Source organism: Anastrepha obliqua, chromosome 5 (assembly GCF_027943255.1).
Source record: "Anastrepha obliqua isolate idAnaObli1 chromosome 5, idAnaObli1_1.0, whole genome shotgun sequence".
NCBI lineage: Eukaryota > Metazoa > Arthropoda > Insecta > Diptera > Tephritidae > Anastrepha > Anastrepha obliqua.
In genome coordinates, this window is record NC_072896.1 from 40,232,116 (window position 1) to 40,252,937 (window position 20,822).

At 37.5% G+C, this 20,822-nt stretch overlaps 1 protein-coding gene across 1 annotated transcript in view; it reads right to left on the reverse strand.

Annotated features, from left to right (window-relative positions):
* LOC129248072 (adenylate kinase isoenzyme 5) overlaps window positions 1-20,822 on the reverse strand; it is a 37,209-nt gene that overhangs the window by 1,583 nt on the left and 14,804 nt on the right. The window contains exons 2-4 of the mRNA XM_054887505.1: window positions 6,993-7,274; window positions 6,773-6,915; window positions 2,894-3,076 (exon numbers count right to left, since the gene is read on the reverse strand). Coding sequence (XP_054743480.1) covers window positions 2,894-3,076; window positions 6,773-6,915; window positions 6,993-7,274 — 608 coding nt within the window. The remainder of the gene's footprint in view (window positions 1-2,893; window positions 3,077-6,772; window positions 6,916-6,992; window positions 7,275-20,822) is intronic.

Here is a 20,822-nt window from a genome sequence, read left to right on the forward strand (position 1 = left end):
GTCAGCAGCAGTCAGAAATCGATAAGTCGAAATTTATGCGCGAAGTTCAAAATACCTGTCTGGACGGTGTGGAAACAAATATAGTGATTACTCCCTATGGAAGGCAACGAAAAACTTCGCTCGTCCGACAACAAGAGTTCCTCCACTAAGAGGTAGTTGAGCGGCTGACTCAAAACAGACCATCACAAAGCTACAGCTTTAGCAAAACATCTTACATCAGTATTTACTCCGCATCTATACACATCGCCAACAGACGAAATCGACATATTTGAGTATCTTGACGCACCTCACCAAATGTCTCTCCCGATTGTACTTAGAAAAATATCAGAAATCACAAAAATCATTATGGTCATCAATGCAAACAGGTCCCAGCATACGACCTCCTAACCGGGAAAGTCCTAAAAGAACTCCCGTACGCAGGCTTAAAATACATCACGTAGCTCTTCAATGCCATTTTGTGAACCAGTTATGTTCCATAGTAATTAAAAAGCGCTGAAATTATCCAAATCTCCATCCCTAGTAAGCCACCAGACTGATTAGTCTTCTCCCAATCTTATCAAAAGTTTTTAAAAAGAATCGAGTATGATAAATCGTCAATACTAATAGAAAAGCAATTAATATTCCATCATCAATTTGGCTTCCGCAAAGAGCACGCAACAACGGAACAAGTTCACCGAGTCTATAACACTAACCGCAAAGCTTTAGAAAGAAAATTTTCTACTGCGGCTTTCTTCGGTGTTTCACAGGTATTCGATAAAGTTTGGCACCTCGGTTTACTGTATAAATAGAAAAAGAACAGTGCCGCACAGTTTCTTTAACCCCCTACCTCAATAACAGGTAGTTCAGAATCAAACTAGGAGACGAAATCACGGATTTAGCCCCGATCTCTGGAGGTGTCCCACAAGGAAGCCCTTGTTTTTGGACCTTGACCCAATATTTATTGGGGATCTAACACTCTCAAGAATGGTTGAGACTGCAACTTACGCTGACCATACCGCCATTATATCTACAGTAGTATTCTCGACACATTTTCTACAAGAAAACATTAAAAACTATAGAGAAATGGCGTATACAGGTTAATCCAACAAAGTCCCCGTAATTTACCTTCACACTGAAACAAGAAACATGTGCTACCGCCACCTTATGCGATCAGCACCTTCCGCAAGCGGATAACGTGAAATACTATATTTGGGTATGCACCTGGACAGACGCCTAACGTAGCTCGTTCTTAAATTTACTTATTCACATTGGCTTATGGGAAGAAACTTAGTGCTGTCTCTAGAAAACAAACCTCTTCTGTACAAAGGCGTAATTAAACCCATTTGGACTTACGGCATACAGTTATGGGGAACGGAGAGAGAGAGAGCGGTTCCAGGCAAAGATACCGCTAATAACCTTCGGAGACTCGGATTGATATTAGCAATGAGCTAGTACCCAAAAAAAAAAAAACGATGATACTTTTAGTACGGACAGAGATAAAACGATTCAGTGAACGCTTTCCAGGACCATAATTCAACCAAACGGCTGACTATGTAGCTATTATCTTTTTAAACAGTTGGTTTAAACAGCTGACGCACGTCTCATGTTTTGTTTCGCTGTCAAAAATCTTCAGTTTGATCTATAATTTAACCATGAATCGTCTTACAAACGAACAACGCTTGCAAATCATTGAATTTTATTATAAAAATGCATATTCTGCTAAGAAAGTTTAAAGTCGAAAAATTGTGTTTAGCGACGAAGCTCATTTTTGGATCAATGGGTACGTAAATAAGCAGAATTGTCGATTTTGGAGTGAAGATCAGCCAGAAGAATTTCTAAGAGCTTCCAATGTATCCAGAAAAGGTCACAGTTTGGTGCGGTTTATGGGCTGGAGGTATCATTGGACCGTACTTCTTCAAAGATGCTGCGAATCGTAACGTAACTGTCAATAGTGAGCTGTACCGTGAAATGATATCCAACTTTTTTTTGCCAAAAATGCAAGAGCTTGACTTGCATGACATGTGGTTTCAGCAAGACGGTGCCACATGCCACACAGCACGCGTAACAATGGACTTGTTGAGAGGCGAGTTCGGTGAACATTTTATTTCACATTCGGGACCTGTCAATTGGCCACCCAGATCGTGCGATATAACGCCTTTAGATTATTTTTTGTAGGGCTATGTTAAAGCTCATGTCTATTCAGACAAGCCTGCTTCAATTAACGCATTGGAAGACAACTTTAAAGCATTTATATGTGAGATACGGGCCGAAAATTGGAAAGAGTATGCCAAAATTGGACTAAGCGGATGAATCATTTGAAGCGCAGTCGCGGTCAACATTTGCATGAAATAATCTTCAAACATTAAATTATATGGACTGTACTATCGATTTAAATAAAAATTTCATGCATTTTTCTGAATTTTACGTGTGTTGTTTTGGAAAACTTTCCTATATATCACCTTTTACACATCGCGCGGTATACCTCTTCAAACCATATGAAACAAAAAAAAATGAAATCAGCCTCAAAATGTCACAGCTCTCACTTCATGTTGGGTAAGTTATTTCTATCAAGAGCATATGATGAGCAAATTCTTTAGGTGAACTTGGACTTCCCCCCAATATCGCCTCAATAACCCAAGTTATATATTATATGTAAATTGCTTAATGCTTAAATTTAAAAGAGATTGCAATAAAATAAAAAAAACTATTTTTTTTAATCAAAATTCTCTCTAAATTATTACAATAAAATAAATATAAAAATAAAAAAAAGTAATTACTATTTCTTTTATTCAAAATCGCCATTTCTTTCTCTCTAATTAATGCATCGTATGTCTATAGTAATTCTTATTTGTTCAACCGTTACTCGACTTATCGCATTCCAACTGGGCTTATTTATTTATCAGTTATTACTTACAGCTATTAACATATCACTTTGATCGAAGTAGTCTGCTACAGGCATCACATTTTTAAAGAAATTCTCTAATTCCATTTTGGCTAAGGAGAGTACGACATGACCTAATTTTGCGCCATAATCAATTTGCTTTTGCAGAACCGATTGACGCCAGGATATCAAAATCACGCCATTCACGACTTGAATCTGTAAAAATTGTAAATTTGGTACTACTTGTGTTTGACCTGTATGTACGTATGCACTTGTGTATGTGTGTCGTTTTTGTACTAAAGTGAAGTGTATAGCAGTATTTATAAAAAAGTGATAGTAGCGATTCGGAACGGAAAAGAAGCTGGAGTTAGAAGCCTGAGTAATGTCTCTGATGGTAAAATATGGTATACCATACGCCCACATGTAAATGTCATTGCCAGCAGTTTTTGCACCGTAAATGGATATGATTAATTTAACTTTGCATTAATAAATTATTTGATTACGTCTCTTGATTATAACTGTGCTTTGAGGCCTAGACTAGTCTAGCGCAATACTAATTAAATATGTAACAGCCGTTGGAAAATACTTAAGAACGATGCGTTGGCAACCATATAAGCGTTGGCAGCCACAATAAGTAACAGTGTTTGATGACAGAGGGGGTTCCTGAGGGCAGTTGGTGTTAGCATCGTGTGCTGCTATCTATCAAACGACGGCAAAACAACTTCCTGGCTGATTTATTGGTTAGTTTGGATTTGGCATCTATTCGAGTTAGACCTGTTTCGTGATTTTTGCTCAGATGGAAAAAGAGCAGTACCGTTTGGTATTCCCTTTTTGTTTTTGGATAGGAAAAAATGCGAGGAGATAAAAGCAATGTTAGATGCTGACTATGGGGACGCTTCACAATCTATGATCACAGTTAGATATTGGTTGGCCAACGAATTTAAACGTGGGCAAACATCCAATTTTGTTGACGAGCGACCAGAACGCCCGGCAGACGTGGTTACCCAGTTCATTCAAAAAGTCCATGACATGATTCTTGCTGATCGACGAACGAAAGTGCGCGAAGCAACGGAGGCCATAGGTGGGTCGACTGGAATGGCAATTAATATTTTACATAATAAGTTGGCGATGAAAAATTTGTCGGCCACCATCACGGTGGACAAAAAGCGGATGCGGCTGTTAACTTCGCAGCAGTATTTGGAGCATTTTGAATTTTTGCGTCGAGTTGTCTCCGTTGATGGAACCTGGACTCATCATTACACATCAGAAACTAAGCCACAATCAAAACAATGTATTTGTCCCGGTGAATCTGCTCCAAAGAAGGCGAAGACAACTCCATAGGCCGAAAAGGTCATGGCGACAATTTTTTGGGGTGCGAACGGCGTCATCTGCAAGGTTTTCTAGAAAAAGTAAGAACGATAACTAAGCAATACTACAGTGAGTTCTTGGACCGCTTGCAAAAAAGTTGAAGGAGAAACGACCGCATTAGGCGAAAAAGAGGGAGCCGTTTCACCCCGATAATGCGCCAACACATTTATCCGAAAAAATGGCTCGCGAGAAAAAAATTATTTCAAACGAGGAAGTTATCTCCGAGGCGGAGGCGCATTTTGGAGAGTCTGACAAATCCTATTTTTGAAGGGGTTAAAAAAATAGCCGGAGCATCTGGAGAAGTGTATCTTTATGCAAGGGGCCTATATTGAAAAAAAAAAAATTTTTTTTTAATGGTGCCTTCATTTCTAACACGGGCACTTATTGAAGCCTGCTATTAAGTATTTGCTGTGATCACATTCATTGAAATGCATTCATTTATCTATTTCTCTTGAAGCGTTCACATGAAATTTTTGAGTTTTAGTAGAAGCACTGCTATTTTTGTGAGAAATATACCTAAAAACACGATTTGGATTACGTTCACAATTTGGTGAATTATTTTCTGTTTTATATTGTAACTGGTAAGTAAGTAAAAATTAAAGTAGCGAGAGTATTTGTTGAAACGATTCTCTAGTGTCGAAAGAGATAAAATTGCACCCAGCTCTCCGAAAAGCAATCATAGAGTTGCAGAAGACCGGATTATCCTACAGTGTTATTTCAACACAATTAAACGATTCAAAAACGATGGTTTGAAATATTTGTTTGAGTATAAAACAGCAAAAAACATTCCCAGAAAAACCAAAGCGCGAAATACTACTAACGAGACTGACAACATGATCGCTAGATTGCCAAAACAGAATCCCAGGAAGAATGCTGCTGTCATACATCGAAACAGTTTTGTTCACCTGGAAAAGTCTATCAGGGCTTCAGGTCGTTTGGCACGGAAGAAGCCATTTGTAAGAGTATCGCAACTCAAAATCCAGTGGCGTTATATTTTATTCAGCGATGAAATGAAAATAAATAGAGTTAGCGCAGACGGTACTATGTACGTGCGGCGGCCAAAATGTGCCCCAAGATCGTCTCACCAATCATAAAACAAGGGGAGGCTCAATAATGGATCCGGAACGGTGTGGCTCCAATTCTTCGTATGAAGTTAAGGTAATATGGATGCCAAGTATGTCAGACATGGAAGGCAAGTATGTTGAGATACTTCAAAATGTAAAGCTACCTTATGCGGAAGAGAGTTTACTGGTGATTTTGGAATTTCTCCAAGACAATAACCCGAATCATACTTCTCGTATGGAAAAATAGTTTTTCGAAGACAATGTGATCACTGTTCTGAATTGCGCACTTGAAGATGCCCATCTTTGAAACGACGTGAGAAATGCGCTCAGGACGCAAAATATCACAAAATTGGCTCAGTTATTTGAAAAGATCAGGTAGCATGGAATCTATTCCTGTTGAACGTTTAAGAGCTTTAATAATGTCCATACAAAGGCCCTTGGACTAAGTTGGCAATTGAGTGGTAAAGTCCTCTCTCGACGAACAAAACCAATACGCTAATAAAGATCCTGCGGGAAACTTTTGGCCCTTTGTATGTTAGGGACGGCGAGTAGCGCAGCGAATAAAGATCCAGCGGTTTCTTTGGTTGGGTCATGTCGTCGGAATGGATACAAATGTTCCTCCTCTAAAAGTATTCGCAGTACCAGCTGGTGGTAGCAGAGAAAGAGGAAGACCTCGTCTGCGTTGGAGAGCTCAGAGGAGAAGGACTTGGCTTCACTGGGTGTGTCAACTGGCGCCGTTAGCATGAAAGAAATGACTGACGCGCTTTGTTTAACTCGCCCATAAACGCGTAAGCGGTTATCGCGCCAATCAAGAAGAACAAGAAAGGCGCTGTGCAGCAGAAATAAATCAAAAAGGATTTTTAACAAAATATTATATTAATGTATGCATTTTTTATGATTTGACTATTTTTTATGATTTTGTTCCGTTCTTAAATATTGTTTTCGAAGGATTTTTGAATCGCTTTAACTGTTGTACTTATATATCAAGCAAAAAAAATATCAAGTAGACAAAAGGACTCATACGGATTGAAAGCGTTTTAAATTTAGCAATTAAGTGGTTTTATTGAAAAAAGTCTCACATGGAGAGAATTGGGTACAAAAGTACCCAGCTGTCCAACCAAGTGCTAGCTCCGCTATATACAAAAATTATACACCCGAGGGACTATCGACCCCGGTAGGACATCACTGCTTTGTCATCACTTTTTTTGTGAACTAGAAGTTCGCCAGATGATTTCACTATACAAGTATGTACTCACATACTATGTATTTTTCTAGTGTTGTGGGGTAATGATAGAGTGCGATAATTGGTGTGATCATTTTTGGATTGGAAGCTGTGTACGTAATAAATATTTGTGTGCTTATGAGAACAAAGGCAGAGATTAGTTCATATAGGCTATACAGAAATATTTAGAAATCCAAGAAGTGAGTAATTAAAAATGTAAAGACATAAGCAACAGCTGATTACATTTGTTTACATTACCTTTTCCGAATATTCGACCACGTCGCGCATTGAGCGTGGAAATCCCGAAATTAGGTACGCTTTGGCAGCTGGAGCCATTTTCATTTCCAGCATGAGCACCTCAGTGACGGTTTTTGAGGATAGTTGCGAGAAGTCTTGCATATCTATGAGCGAATAAATGAGACGAACGAACAAAATCGGTGGGATGAGGAAATTTTGTTTAAGCATTCGCTTTACTTACCGTTTCCCATTGCATACTGCTGCAACAAATCCATCATATTTATATGTGTCACACCACGGCGCTCCTGCATAAATGTGTCACAGTGTGTCACCTTTCCACTACCTGGGCCGCCTAAAACAAATATCACTGGCACTTTGGGCGGATCGAATTTTATTTTTCCAGCATTTGGCATGTCTATGGCGACCATGTTTCCCGTACCGATCCGTCCATTGGCACTGTTTTGAGTTCGTATATGATTCCAATCGTTCCCGGGTTCGCCGGTATCTTGTGCCGCGCTGGCATCTAAAAAGAAACGAGTAAATAAAAATAAATAGAACCAAGTATATTAAAAAACAAAAAAACAAGAAACCGTCCATTAGGCATACAAATCGTATTTAGCTGAAGAAACTACACAATGAAAAAAATGTTTTTCCTTCATAAAGAGTTGATTTATTGTTCATTTTTCTTCAACAAATAAAGGTTTCGACCTTATTCTTGCACTTTTTGTGGCGGAAATATACAAATTGGCTAATCGCTGAGCTAAATCGCTTCGGTTGCGCTTTTCAGTCGTCCCACTAACAGCAGGAAGTGGCAAAATGTTGTTAGTCACACCTTTGCTCGAAATGCTCCAGCTCGTTGCTCTAAACGTGGCATGTTGCATGTTACATGTTGCTTTACAAGAATAATAAATTTTCTTGGCTTTCTTAGCAAACGGCGTTGGCGTGACTCGCGTCATTTTAATCGTCATTAGTACATCGTTAAATGCAAATATTTTGCCGACAAGCTTCAAGTGTTGTTTTTGGTTTTTTTACATGAGTAGCTGCAATGCGACGAGCCTGTTTCACAATGCTATGTAACACTTAATGCAAATTGGTGCTATTTTGGGTTGAGGGAAATAACCGGAAGAACTTAATTAAGGAAGTGGAAAATTTCGATCAAGACATCTTATAGCTTAAAGAAGTTGAGAGACAAAATGGGTATTTAATTTTAAAATACATATATATTGTATATATATGTATATATATATATAATTGACGCGTACACCCTTTTTGGGTGTTTCGCCGAGCTCCTCCTCCTATTTATGGTGTGCGTCTTTATGTTGTTCCACAAATGGAGGGACCTACAGTTTCAGTTTAAATACATATTATATAAGAACAACAGTCAAACTAAACTTAACTAAAAGTGAAGAGTTAATCTTCTGTTTGTAAACGATGATCGAAAATTTCCTGTTTGAAAATAAAATAAACGAAAATTACTCTGATATGCCTATTAAAAATAGCACCGGTTACTAGGCCCAGTGTGCTAATTAAGTTATTAAGTTGTTGAAGTTCCAAGTTGAGCCAAAGAGCACCAGGAGATTTGGTGCTTCTTAAAACACTCAGGCTAAAAAGCCCATTGTATTTAGAGCTTTGGAAAGAGAGTAGATAGTCAAGGAGGGAAGGAGAAAAGTATCAGAGAAAGAGATAGGAAGGAATAGTGACAGAGATAGAAATAGTTAGTCCTGTGAGAATTTTCCAGATTCGTTGGCAAACCTGTAAATATCCTTCAGTTTTAGAGAACGAATATTACTCATTCTCACGGCATCGGAACCCAATCTCGTAGCCGTGCTATAGCAAAGGCAGGACATGCACAGAGAAAGTGCTCAGTGATATCCACCTCCTCCAAGCACGACAGGCACATTGGGCTCGGAAAGGTCCTTCCTAATTCTGACGGCGCTGCTGGTGTTGAGCAACGTCATCTTGCATAGCCGTATTAGTTTTGCGGAGATACCAAATTCAGAGATTGCGGCATACAGATAACTCCTTTTCGTACTTTCGAATGCAGCTTTAAAGTCGACGAAAAGATGGTGTGTGTCGATTTTCCTTTCATGAGCATTTTTCAAGATTTGGCGTATTGTGAATACTTAGTCGATGGTAGACTGTCCAGGTCTAAAGCCACACTGATAAGGTCCAATCAGTTGGTTGACGGTGGGCTTCAGCCTTTCACACAATACGTTCGCTAGAACCTTATAGGCGATATTTAGAAGACTAATCCCGCGGTAATTGGCACGGATTGTAGGATCGCCCTTCTTATGGATTGGGCAGAGCACACTTAAATTCCAATCGGTAGGCATGCTTTCATCCGACCATATTTTGCATAGGAGCTGATGCATGCACCTTACCAGCTCCTCGCCGCCATGTTTGAATAGCTCGGCAGTCAGTTGGCGCCCGCGACTTTTTTGTTCTTTAGACGCGTTATCGCTGTTTTCATCTCGTCTTGGTCGGGTAGCGGAACGACAATTCCGTCGTCGACGATTGGGGTATCGGCATCAGCTATAATTATTTAACAGGTTCGAAAAGTGTTCCCTCCATAATTTAAGTATGCTCTGGATGTCAGTCACCAGATCGCCGTCTTTGTTCTTACAGGAAGTAAAGTAAAGTTAAAGTCTTTCTAGTCGGCAACAAAACACCCTGATGTTTTTCCACAAATGGAGAGATCTACCGAAAGGTAGTCTCACACACTCCCATCGTTTTATACTCTGCCAGGATACATGTATACATGTTTGTACGATGCCTAGAAGGAACAGCAATTACTAAATGCGCAGAGCTTTGCTCAGCATGAGATATTAATAATTCCCTACAAATCATTTGTATTGCTTTCTATTCCTTTATATATACATATGTATGTATGACACAATTATATGGAGCTTGTTACATACCGCTGCACTAATTTTCAACAAATCCTTAGCAGAAATTTCCAATAATATTATATTATCTTTGATCACATTTACTTTGCACAATTATTTACAACGCCCTCGGTGCATTTGTCTACTCTTCTCAGTTTGAAAACGTACGCAAAATAGGTATGTAGTAGGGCACTAGCCCTTTTACAACATTGCCACAATTTACATATAAAACACGTGGCGCTTTGTCTGGCTCTAGCCAACACACAGAGGTGTACCGTAATTAGAAAATATGAAAGCAAAAATAAATAGATAAATAAGTAAAATTTTTAATATTCATATCATATTTAGGTGGTTGCTCTGATAAAAAAGTATATATCAATTCTCACGTCCATTTCTGATAAATCTGCAAATTTACTAGTAAGTGTATGTAATTATTAAAATCTATTCTAAGGCATTAAAAATTGATTAATTCATCCCAACTAATTAGTGTCCTATAAACATATTTTTAATCCCCACATGCATACACACATATGTACATATCTAACTACATATCCATTCAACTGCTTTTGTGCGCCTAAGTATTTACATCGAATAACAGAACTGTCATACGTTCTCATTTTCATGAGTGGAAAAAGTGTGGCGTAGCGGCTGTGACATCAACCTTAAATAAAATTTTATATCCAGATACATGTAACAATACAGGGTGGTCCATGAGATTTCTTTCAAAAATTTAACAAAAACCAACATTTTTCGTTGTATTATTAGTTTACTCGAGAGAGCGGACATACTCATTATTTACGGAACATGATATCAGTAATGTGGCTGCTCTGGTTGGTTTCGCGGTAACACATCCTACCAACCCAGTTTCGAAGACCTTTGTGACGGTTTCTGTCTATACCTCACGAATGGTTAGCTCCATATTCATCTAAAAGGCCTGAATTATTAATAGATTGTACGCATAAGACTCCAAAGACGCCCAAACGTGGAGACGGCTAATAATTATTGACGCGCTATGCTGCCGAAACCAAAGATCGTCCAAGTTGATGTCTTTAATTTTCGGACACAAAAAATTGTTTATCCTTGTTTCTATAGTGCTTATCGTTGACCGAAATGATGGTTCCAGCAGTATTTACAAAGAATATGATGCCACCTCTCCAAAATCTATACTCTCTGAAGATGCATTAACTTCTCCACAATCACATGCGGGTTTCCCAATCCCTATAGGCGGCAGTTTTGCTTGTTAACATAGTCGCCGAAATGGAAATGTGCTTCGTCAGAGAAGCCGATTTTGCTCCTTTCAATAAACCCACTGTTTAGGCTACAGGCATTGACTTTGAAATACCAAATGCATCCAACAAAACAAAAAAGGAAAAAGTGTAAATAGCAGTTATGGGAATAGTAGCAGAGCAACAGAAGCGGTAACGGTAGCTAGAGCATACATACATATTTTCACAAGTAGTGCTCCGGCCGACTCCAAATATGTTGCTATCCCTGCTACTACAGAGAGCACTTAAACCTTTTTTTGACTATTGTTCTGAGCTACTACAATTGATGCCGTGTTTTGCGCTACCCGCTCTATTACTCATCTATTCAAGTTCAGATCAGAGCAGTGTTTCGTTGGTAGTGCAGCAACGAAATAGTTAATGCAAACACTGAAAAAATACAGGGTAGGCCATTTAAAGCGGGCCCATTTGTTTCTGAAAAAAAAACATTGAAAAAAACATTTTTTTTTGTGTTGATATGAAAAATCATTTATTTTGATTCAAGGAGATTTGTTCCAGCTAGTTTTTGAAAATGATATCCTTCAAATGTTTGCCTCTGGCCTTGATGGCCAAATGTGTCCTTTTTTCGGCGTTTTCCATCGTTTTGGCCAATATTTCGGCCGGTATGGCGGCGATTTCGCGTCGGATATTGTTTTTAAGTTGAGTTAGAGTCCTTGGCTTGTTGATGTATACCTTGGATTTCAGATAACCCCACAAATAAAAGTCCGGTGGCGTCAAATCTGGTGATCTCGGTGGCCACGGAAAATCACCATTTTTCGAAATCAACCTTCCAGGGAACAATGGCTTCAAAAAATCGGGTTTAATTTTTGTGCCATTTGAATTTTGTACGGAAACATTTTCAAATCGATGCGAATTATGCGCCTGAGTGTTGTCCTGGCGATGCCTAATTCCTGAGAACGACGATAACTCGATGTTCGCGGAGCCTCCTCAACACTGGCTCGTACAGCCTCGATATTTTCAGCAGAACGTCGTGTACGTTGTCTGGATGCGTGGCTGGTATTGCTGAGACTACCGTGGTTAATAAATTTTGCGTATAAACGCTGTAAAGTGCTTTTGGATGGCGCACTTTTAACTTTATTTTTTTTTTTAAACGCACGTTGAGTTTTCACAATTGAGAAGTTATTTTGGATGTAAAGCTGAATTATTTCAGCGCGTTCTTTTGGAGTGTACTGCTCCATGGTAAAAATTGTCTTGGACTGACGCTTCCAACGCGCTATGTCATTAGTCGATCTGACGTTCCTGTCAAAAGTTATAGGGTTGCCCGATGGGCCCGCTTTAAATGGCCTACCCTGTACTATACCGACCATCCTACGGTCTGACTCAGTTCAGAATTCAGTTTTGTGATTGTTTGGGACGATCTCAAATACTTAAACAAAATGTATGGAGCACATAAGGTATCTAATGTACATATATGTATATGTATGTATATAGGCACATCTTTGACCCACTAAAGGTGTACATATATACATACATACGTATGTACTTACACATTTAAATACATAAGAACAGTTCAGCAAAAACTCATACCAATAAGAACTCGAAAAATTATACAACTTCCATAGTTTTTTTCACATTGTTTTCAAAAACATGTAGGCGACTACGATAAGTAAACAAAATGACTCATAACAAAATTATTCATAAACTTGTATGTGAGTTTTCCATCGTTCTTTAAAGTGTAATGGTGCTCACACTCACCAACGTAAAGTTACGTTTCGTGTCAGCTGACACGAACACCTTATGAGAGTCCCATGTAAATGAAAAATCACTACCGTTCCGTTCCGTAGTATCGTAGATCGTTGACATGGGTAAATGAAAAATGTTGGATTGTTCCGTAGAAACGTGTCAGCTGATTGCGCTCCCACCAAACAGTGTTGCCAAACAGTAGGTTTAGAAATCATTTACAAAATAAAATTTTAATTTTTATTAATATAACTTAAAAGCAATGTTTAGTAATCTTCATTATAGATAAATGAACAAATTGCATTTGTTGGTTTTGGCTTTGGTTAATTAAACAATTAAAAAGTGTGACTGATAACGCTGATGTGTGTAAAAGTGTGTATGCAAAAATATCAATGGCAACATAGTGTCGATACCCCCAAACACAGACCGATGTATTGTGTAAATATGTAACCAAAAGAAAGCAGCTGTTTTCTAAGTACTGGGTTGCCCATATTCGACGGACCCATGTGTTTTTTTTTAAATCAAAGAAAAACACAATTTTTGAAGTGAAAACTTCTTTAGAATCGTTGGGAGTGATTTGAGAAAAAGTGAAACGGAAATAGCGACCCTCTTGGCTACGAAGCGTTATATTATATGTTGATATAAACGTAGCGACGAACTAAATAACTTTTATTTTTTCTTGTGATTCGAACCAAGGATTTTGGATCGGAAGCTCACATTGCTAGCCGCTCGGCTACCGCGCCATGCTGTCGGCGCTGGCCTAAAAGTTATTTAGCTACGAAGCGTTATATTATATGTTGATATAAACGTAGCGACGAACTAAATAACTTTTAGGCCAGCGCCGACAGCATGGCGCGGTAGCCGAGCGACTAGCAATGTGAGCTTCCGATCCAAAATCCTTGGTTCGAATCACAAGAAAAAAAATTTTTTTATACAGTTATTTTTTTTTTTTATGATATCGAGCCATTACCGCCAAAATAATGTATCCCACACCATAATCGATTTTTGTTTTGTTATCGAAATCGATAGTTCAACATCATTTCCATCATCTGTCAAAATTTCATGGCTGTAGATTAAACCGTTATGATTTTATAACAAAAACAATTTTAATGTAAATGCATATGGTGACTTGTTTACATTTTCTTTGAACGCTTGTGTGGGATACAATTAAATTCTCTTTTAAAATAAATGAAACACAAGGGGAAAAAATTAAAAAAAAACACAATTTTTTGAGACTTTCATTAAAGATAAAGCTTTAGAACAATATGTCGAAGGTGTGAGTTTGTTTTTTTTTTTTGCAAAATATGTTTTTGTTTTCAATTATTGGACATTTTTACAGCTCTCCCTGGTACCGTATAGCGATTCAGATGAATCTTTCATTGATTTAAATGGTTTGGAAAGTTTAAAAGAAGTCGAGGAGGAAACGTGTGTTGCGAAAAGGGGCTACAGGGGACTACACAACAAATCTGAGGAAGCAAGCATATCGCTAGTAAAATCCTTTATAGAACAATTACCAGCGGTTCCTTCACATTATTGCAGAAATAAAAGTACAAAATTATATCTACCTCAAGAATTTCGAAACATAAAATCTGTATATCAGCATTATGTAGAACATTTGAAAACTCTTAATAAAGTAAATAGTCAGTTATCATTAAGAGTATTCCGTAATATTTTTAGAAACAGTTTCAATTTAGGCGTTCATTTACCTAAAAAAGATAAATGCATCTTATACGAGAATTACAATAATTTAGACACAGAATCCAAAAAGCAATTGCGTTCATCAGAAGAGTATCAAATTCATCTAAAGGACAAAGAGAAATGTAAGCAAATATTTTTGGAGGACCAAAAGCTATGCAAAGAGAATCCGGCTTATTTAAGTTTCGACTTGCAAAAGGTCTTAAATACTTCCTATGGAAAAAGTGTTACTTTGTTCTATTCTAGAAAATATTCATTCTACAATGAAAGTTTTTATGAGAGTGGTACAAGAGATGGGTTATGTTTTTTATGGGGAGAAAAGGATGATAAACGAGGGTGTAATGAAATTTGCACAACTGTTTTCCAATAGCTTAAATTAGTCGATGAAAGAAAAACCCAGTTGATAGTCCATCTTTATTGTGATAGCTGCGCAGGACAGAACAAAAACAGAGCTATGCTTGCGACATTAACCTATTTTGTTGAAAATTCTAATTTTGTGACTAATATAAAAATCACATACTTGTTGCCTGGACATCGAATATACTAAGAAATGTATACATTTTTTTTTTCAAATCAAATGTAATTTAATTTTAAGGACTAAGTAAAAAAATGAAATAAAAAAAAACGGGAAGTCACTTCCTTAAAATAAATTTTTGTGTAATCCACACACTTTTTTAATAATCGGTTGCCAGAAGGAAAGCAAAAAAAATGTATCCCACAAAAACAACCCTTATGATGCAAATATCTATTTAAAATTATTAAAATTAAATGTATTACACAAAAAAATATTTACATTATAAATTTTTAAATAATGGCTTTATTCAAACTGATTTAATTTAAAAAAAAACCTTCCCCTGTAAAATTTCGAGTTTGTGGGATACATTTTTTCGGCGGTTATGGCTCGATATGTTTATGAGGAGCTTTTTTTCATGGCAGAAATACACTCGGTGTTTTGCCATTGCCTGCTGAGGGGTGAGCGCTATTAGAAAAATGTTTTTCTTAATTTTGGTGTTTTCACCGAGATTCGAACTGACGTTCTCTCTGTGAATTCTGAATAGTAGTCACGCACCAACCCATTCGGATACGGCGTTTGTTTAATTTTACTGATGCAAAAATGAGGGAAAATATTTGAATAAAGTTTGCTTACTGTTTACACATTTTCCAAAGGTGACGGAGAACCAAAATCAATAAATAGCATCACGGAATTCATTCACGAAAATTTAATAAAGTATACACCAGAAGTATCGCGGATACGATAAAGTTCCAATGATTTTAAGAGGTGATTTCAACGTAAATTTTGCATTGGACACAGCGGTTCCTTCAATTGACTTTCTCAATACAACATTCAATTTAAAAATGTGTAACAATCGCACTGAATCGACAACACGATCAAAAACAACAATTGACGCGGTATTTCAAAGATATGTTGACAACATCGAAACCAAAGCATTTGTATCATATTTTAGCTATCATAAGCCACTCGTATCATTTGTTGAAATTGAAAACATTGAGGATGAATAATAATAAAATGAAGAAAATAAAATATGAACTTTATATCAATATTATAATGAACCTATAATTATCCCGCCCCTAATGCTGTTTTCGTCTCATTCTCTCTCAGTTTGTTTTACGGAAGGTTTCACTTCTATCGCGTCTAACCGTTAGACTGGTATTTTTTTTTTTAATGTTGACGATAATAATCATTTTATTTGGTTCAAGTAGATTTGTGGACATCACATATGATATCTCTCAAATGGCCGCCTTGAGCCTGTAGGGCGTATTCTGCCCCTTTTGCAGCATTTTCCATAGTTTTAGCTAACATTTCGGTTGGAATAGCGGCTATTTCCGCACGGATGTTGTTCTTGAGCTCTTCTATGGTATTTGGCTAATTAATATAAACCTTTGATTTTAAATATCCCCACAAGAAGAAGTCAGGAGGCGTTAAATCGGGCGAACGCGGTGGCCAGTCAAAATCGAAGAAAAACGGCCCAATAAACGTTTTCGCACTAACGCCGCACCAAACAGTGACTTTTTCGTCGTAAAGAGGTACCCATTGAATTTCGTGAGGATTTTCAGTGGCGTAAATACGGAAATTTTGCTTGCTTACCGTCCCATTCAATAAGAAACGAGCCTCATCGGATATGATGATTTTGTTCCAAAATTGCTCGTCATCTTCAGCCATTTCGATGACCTCTTGGGCCCATTCCAATCGACGAGACTTGTCCGCAGGCAACAATCTTTGCGTCAGTTGAATCTTATACGGGAATAAATGCAAATCAATGCGGATAATTCGTTGTAAAGTGGTTCGAGCAATGTCCAACTGCTGAGAACGGCGATTTTGGGATGTCCTTGGCGACGTCTCAACACTGGCCCGTGCAAGAGCAATATTCTCATCCGATCGCCTTGGTCGGTTTTGATTTGGTTTCTTTGGATTAGAAAGAGCATCACCAGTCGAAAACTTTTCGTACAAACGTTTAATGGTGTTCTTAGAAGGCGCACTTTTCACAGTATTTAATTTTTTATACGCACGTTGAGTTTCACAATTGACTTCTTTTGTTGAATGTAAATTTCAACAATTTGGGTGCGCTCGCGTGACGTGTACTGTTCCATGGTACAAATCTGCTTGGACTGACGCTTCCAACGCGGTATGTCATTAAGCGATCTGACGTCTCTGTCAAAAGATACAGGCTTGCCAGATGGGCAACAGAAAGGAACTACGATAACGTCAGTGAGTGCTGGCACCATAGGCTTTTACATATATTCATACACATGTAAGTGTTTTTGCCTATGTATTGCGAAAAAGATACAGGTACATATGTATGTACATACTCGTACTTAATGCATTTAATGAGCCCTGCATGACTTTGAAACCAAAATAAAACCATAATGAGTGAGAATTAGTTTTGAATTTGGTATGCCTCTAAATAACAAGTTTCGCAAACTATTGAAAAGGAATAACCCGGAATGGGAAAGTGTGAAGGAAAATGCATATTATATTATTTTAATGTAAAGTTTCAGAACGTTTGAAAGGTCCTCGACGCTATCGCTTGTTTTTTCTATCATTAGCTTCTGAATAGACAAAATTGATGGAATACAATATTTGGCCATCCAATGCAAAATTGTGAGAGTAGGAGCTCTGTTAGATCTAGACATAATTTTACAGGTTGGCCCACTACCATGTCAGCACTACGTGTTTTTGGTTAGCCTAAACTCCACTTAACTTAGAAAACATAGAAAGTTGTGAGTTTGATTCCGAAGCTATGTATTACTTGTATGTATGTTCGTACTTGTTATTTTTATTTTGCATTACCTTATTCTGTTTGTCATTTTATGTAATGTTAAAAAATTGTAAATAAAAAATGTATTTTTCGTCTTCATTATTTTTGTCTTTCAATATTTGAAAGTTTCATCTAGATCTTAAATTTTGCTTATTTATGTACTCTTATACTGAGTATTTTTATACGTAGCACCCAACACTAATTACGGAAACTGAAAGTTTCCAATTTTTGTTTAAAAAAATTGCAATTCATGTTGTTTCCAGTGTGAAATCCCTGACGAAGCAGCCTCGGTAATCTGGCGTAAGTGCACTAGACTACCCTCCTAGAGGTTGTGGATTCGAATCCCATAAATGCACGGTCCTCGCACTTTTCCAGATTTACCTACTTTCCGTGTTTCTTAAAAAAAAACACCCAAAACCTTATCCTTTCTATTCTTTCCATCCTTACTCCCGCACAATAGTCAGCACATTATTTCATTAAGGCTGCTAAAATAAGCAAAAAAACCAAGAAAAGCACACAGTTACATATTGCATCAGTGGCGCCAGCAAGAGGAAGCAGGTAGCCGCGGTAATAGCGCAGATACACCACTTTAGCTAAGTCCTCAACAATCTGTGTGATCCTTGTGGTAGAAAAATAGTTGTTCCTAAGCAAAGACAGATGGGCATTCTCACTACTTGGGTGTGATAGCGGTAGGCTAATCACCTACCCTGTCAGAAGTCAAATAGATTAACGAAACAAACGCAAGACAAGTCTTGTCGAGGCCCTATGCTCCCGAGAGGAATGAACAAAGAAAAAAAATCCTAACGAAAGTTATAAAAATTGCACATTTTGGCACCGTTTTCACGAGAAAAAGAGTAGATGCGAAACTCGTCATCTACGGTTCAAACGGCAACGAAGTAATATGAGCAATGGCTGCGTTAATTTTTTCGTATATCAACAAAAAACAATCTCAATTTTTGCCGACCACTGTTGAAAACAAACCACTGCCATATCCTTTATTCTTTCAAATTCGATGAGAGCCGATTAACGACTTGATGTTGGGTGCATCTTTGTATTCTGCACAACGTATGTATAACTTCGGTTTTTGCTTTCAAGACACCGCAGAGGTTCAAGCTATGGCGACTTGAAAAGCTGGAATGGCCGGGTATGGATAAATTGATAGCGAAATGTGAAAAATATAGAAAGTATTTCACAGGGTAAAGGGCTATGGGCCAAACACGAATTTGCTGTACGGTAAAAAACTGTGTTCGTGGATTTGTTCTGGCTTTATGTGTTTTTTTTTTGTATTATAACCGTTTTATTGGAAATTGAACAAGAAGTAAAGAGCAAAAACATGTTTACTACCTAATTGCTTATTACTATTTTTAGGAGCTTGAGAGTGCAAATAAACAAATATTTATGTATTATTTCGCTCCATTCCTTACTCAAGTATATTAAAATCACTCCGACTACCGAGATGAGAAATAGGCTCACGGATGCTTCGACAATTGTTTCATTTGCCAATTAGATATCCGTCAACGATTTCTTTTTTACATTTCTAAAAGTCTATTAACACAGATTTAATTTTTCATTTTTATAGTTCCATTAATTTCGTATTCTTAGCTTTGTTCTATGTACTACTTGTTGTTTGTATTTGTTCTTTATGCACAGTTGCAAAGCTTACTTTCTGCTCATTTTAATTGGACAGAGTTTAATCCTTTTACTCGTAATGAATTAATGTTTAATGTTTTCAGGCATTTTCAAAAAAACTTATCAAATCCTATAGCTGGTCTGCATATAACACGTAACAGTGATAATTGTCACCTAACATATTTGATATAATATATATGACATATAGGCACAAATAATTTAATTAATTGGCCACATGGGAAAACCAATATAATTTTATTGTTGTGCCTATTTTTCATATATTAATTTTATTCATATATAAATTTCATTGATTTATGGCTTTGCTTTGACCTATTATGTAATTTTGGAACGTTTTTCGCTCCATAATACACATAGGAGTGTATGCATCATATTGGACAGTTGTAACTAGCCCCCTCCAGGAGTTGCCAATAGGGTCCTTCTAAGAGGTTACATACACAGATGACGTTTCACCTCTTAGGTATGAGGTATGCAGGTTTGAAATAATGCAGACCTATCTGAAATTGATTATTAAATCAAGCACGTACGCACATCGTCACCTTGTTTAGTAACTTTCCAAAGTGGCTTTCAATTTATAGTTTGGGCAGAGTTAAATACTTAGTTATACTCCAGAATAGGAAAAAATGGGAACCTCTCACTGAAGTAATCGAAAACAATTTTGTTTTATTAGATCTTCATCTAGTCGATTTCTTATACAAGAACATAGTCAGTGTGATTTTTCGAATAGCTACCTCCCATGCGCTGTAAGTACTACATTGTTAATAATCTAAAAACCGTCCAATTACAACGCCACTAATTGGAAAGCTCCTAATTCTGCACTATGTATGGCACTATACCGCGGCCGTAGCCAAATGAGTTGGCACGCGACTACCATGCGGGATTCAGAGAACGTAGGTTCGAACACCAAAATGAAGAAAAAGTTTTCTCTAATAGCGGTCGTCCCTCGGCAGGCAATGAAAAAACTTCTCATAAACAAATATCTGCCGTTCGGAGTTGGCTTAATACTGTATATCCCTTCAGTTTCGGCAAAGCGTCAAGACGCACGCCACAAATAGGAGGAGCTCGGCCACACACCCAAAAAAGGGTGTACCCGCCAAATATAATATATATGTATGACAAAATAGTGGATACCAACGCTCACCTCGTCTCCCTGGTTTTTTTAATGTGCAAGTCTATAAAAAAAAAACATCAGACGTGGATAATGGCTGTAAAGCCTTCATTCATTAAGATAGTAGCTTCACTGGCTAATCAAAGTACACAACTCAGGTAAGTGGAAGGGTTTGTTCACAAGGGTAACAAGGTTTGAAAAAATAAGGATGGAGATCTATTCAATATGCTGCCACAAGCGTTGAGTAGTGCAGGGCTGGTTGTTCGAGGATCCATAACCTGCAACCAAAAAATTCCAACCATTCTCTGCGATATTAAAACTCGGCGATATTAACTATGCTGGGGGATTTTCATTTGGGTTGTGAACTAAGTCACTGAGCTACATAGATGTGAACTTTGCCACACGTACTTTTTGGTTTGTGAATTGAAAATATTGGGTTGGGGAATAAGTTCGTAGTGTTTTAATATTTTCTTTTATTTTTCAAAGATTTGTTTC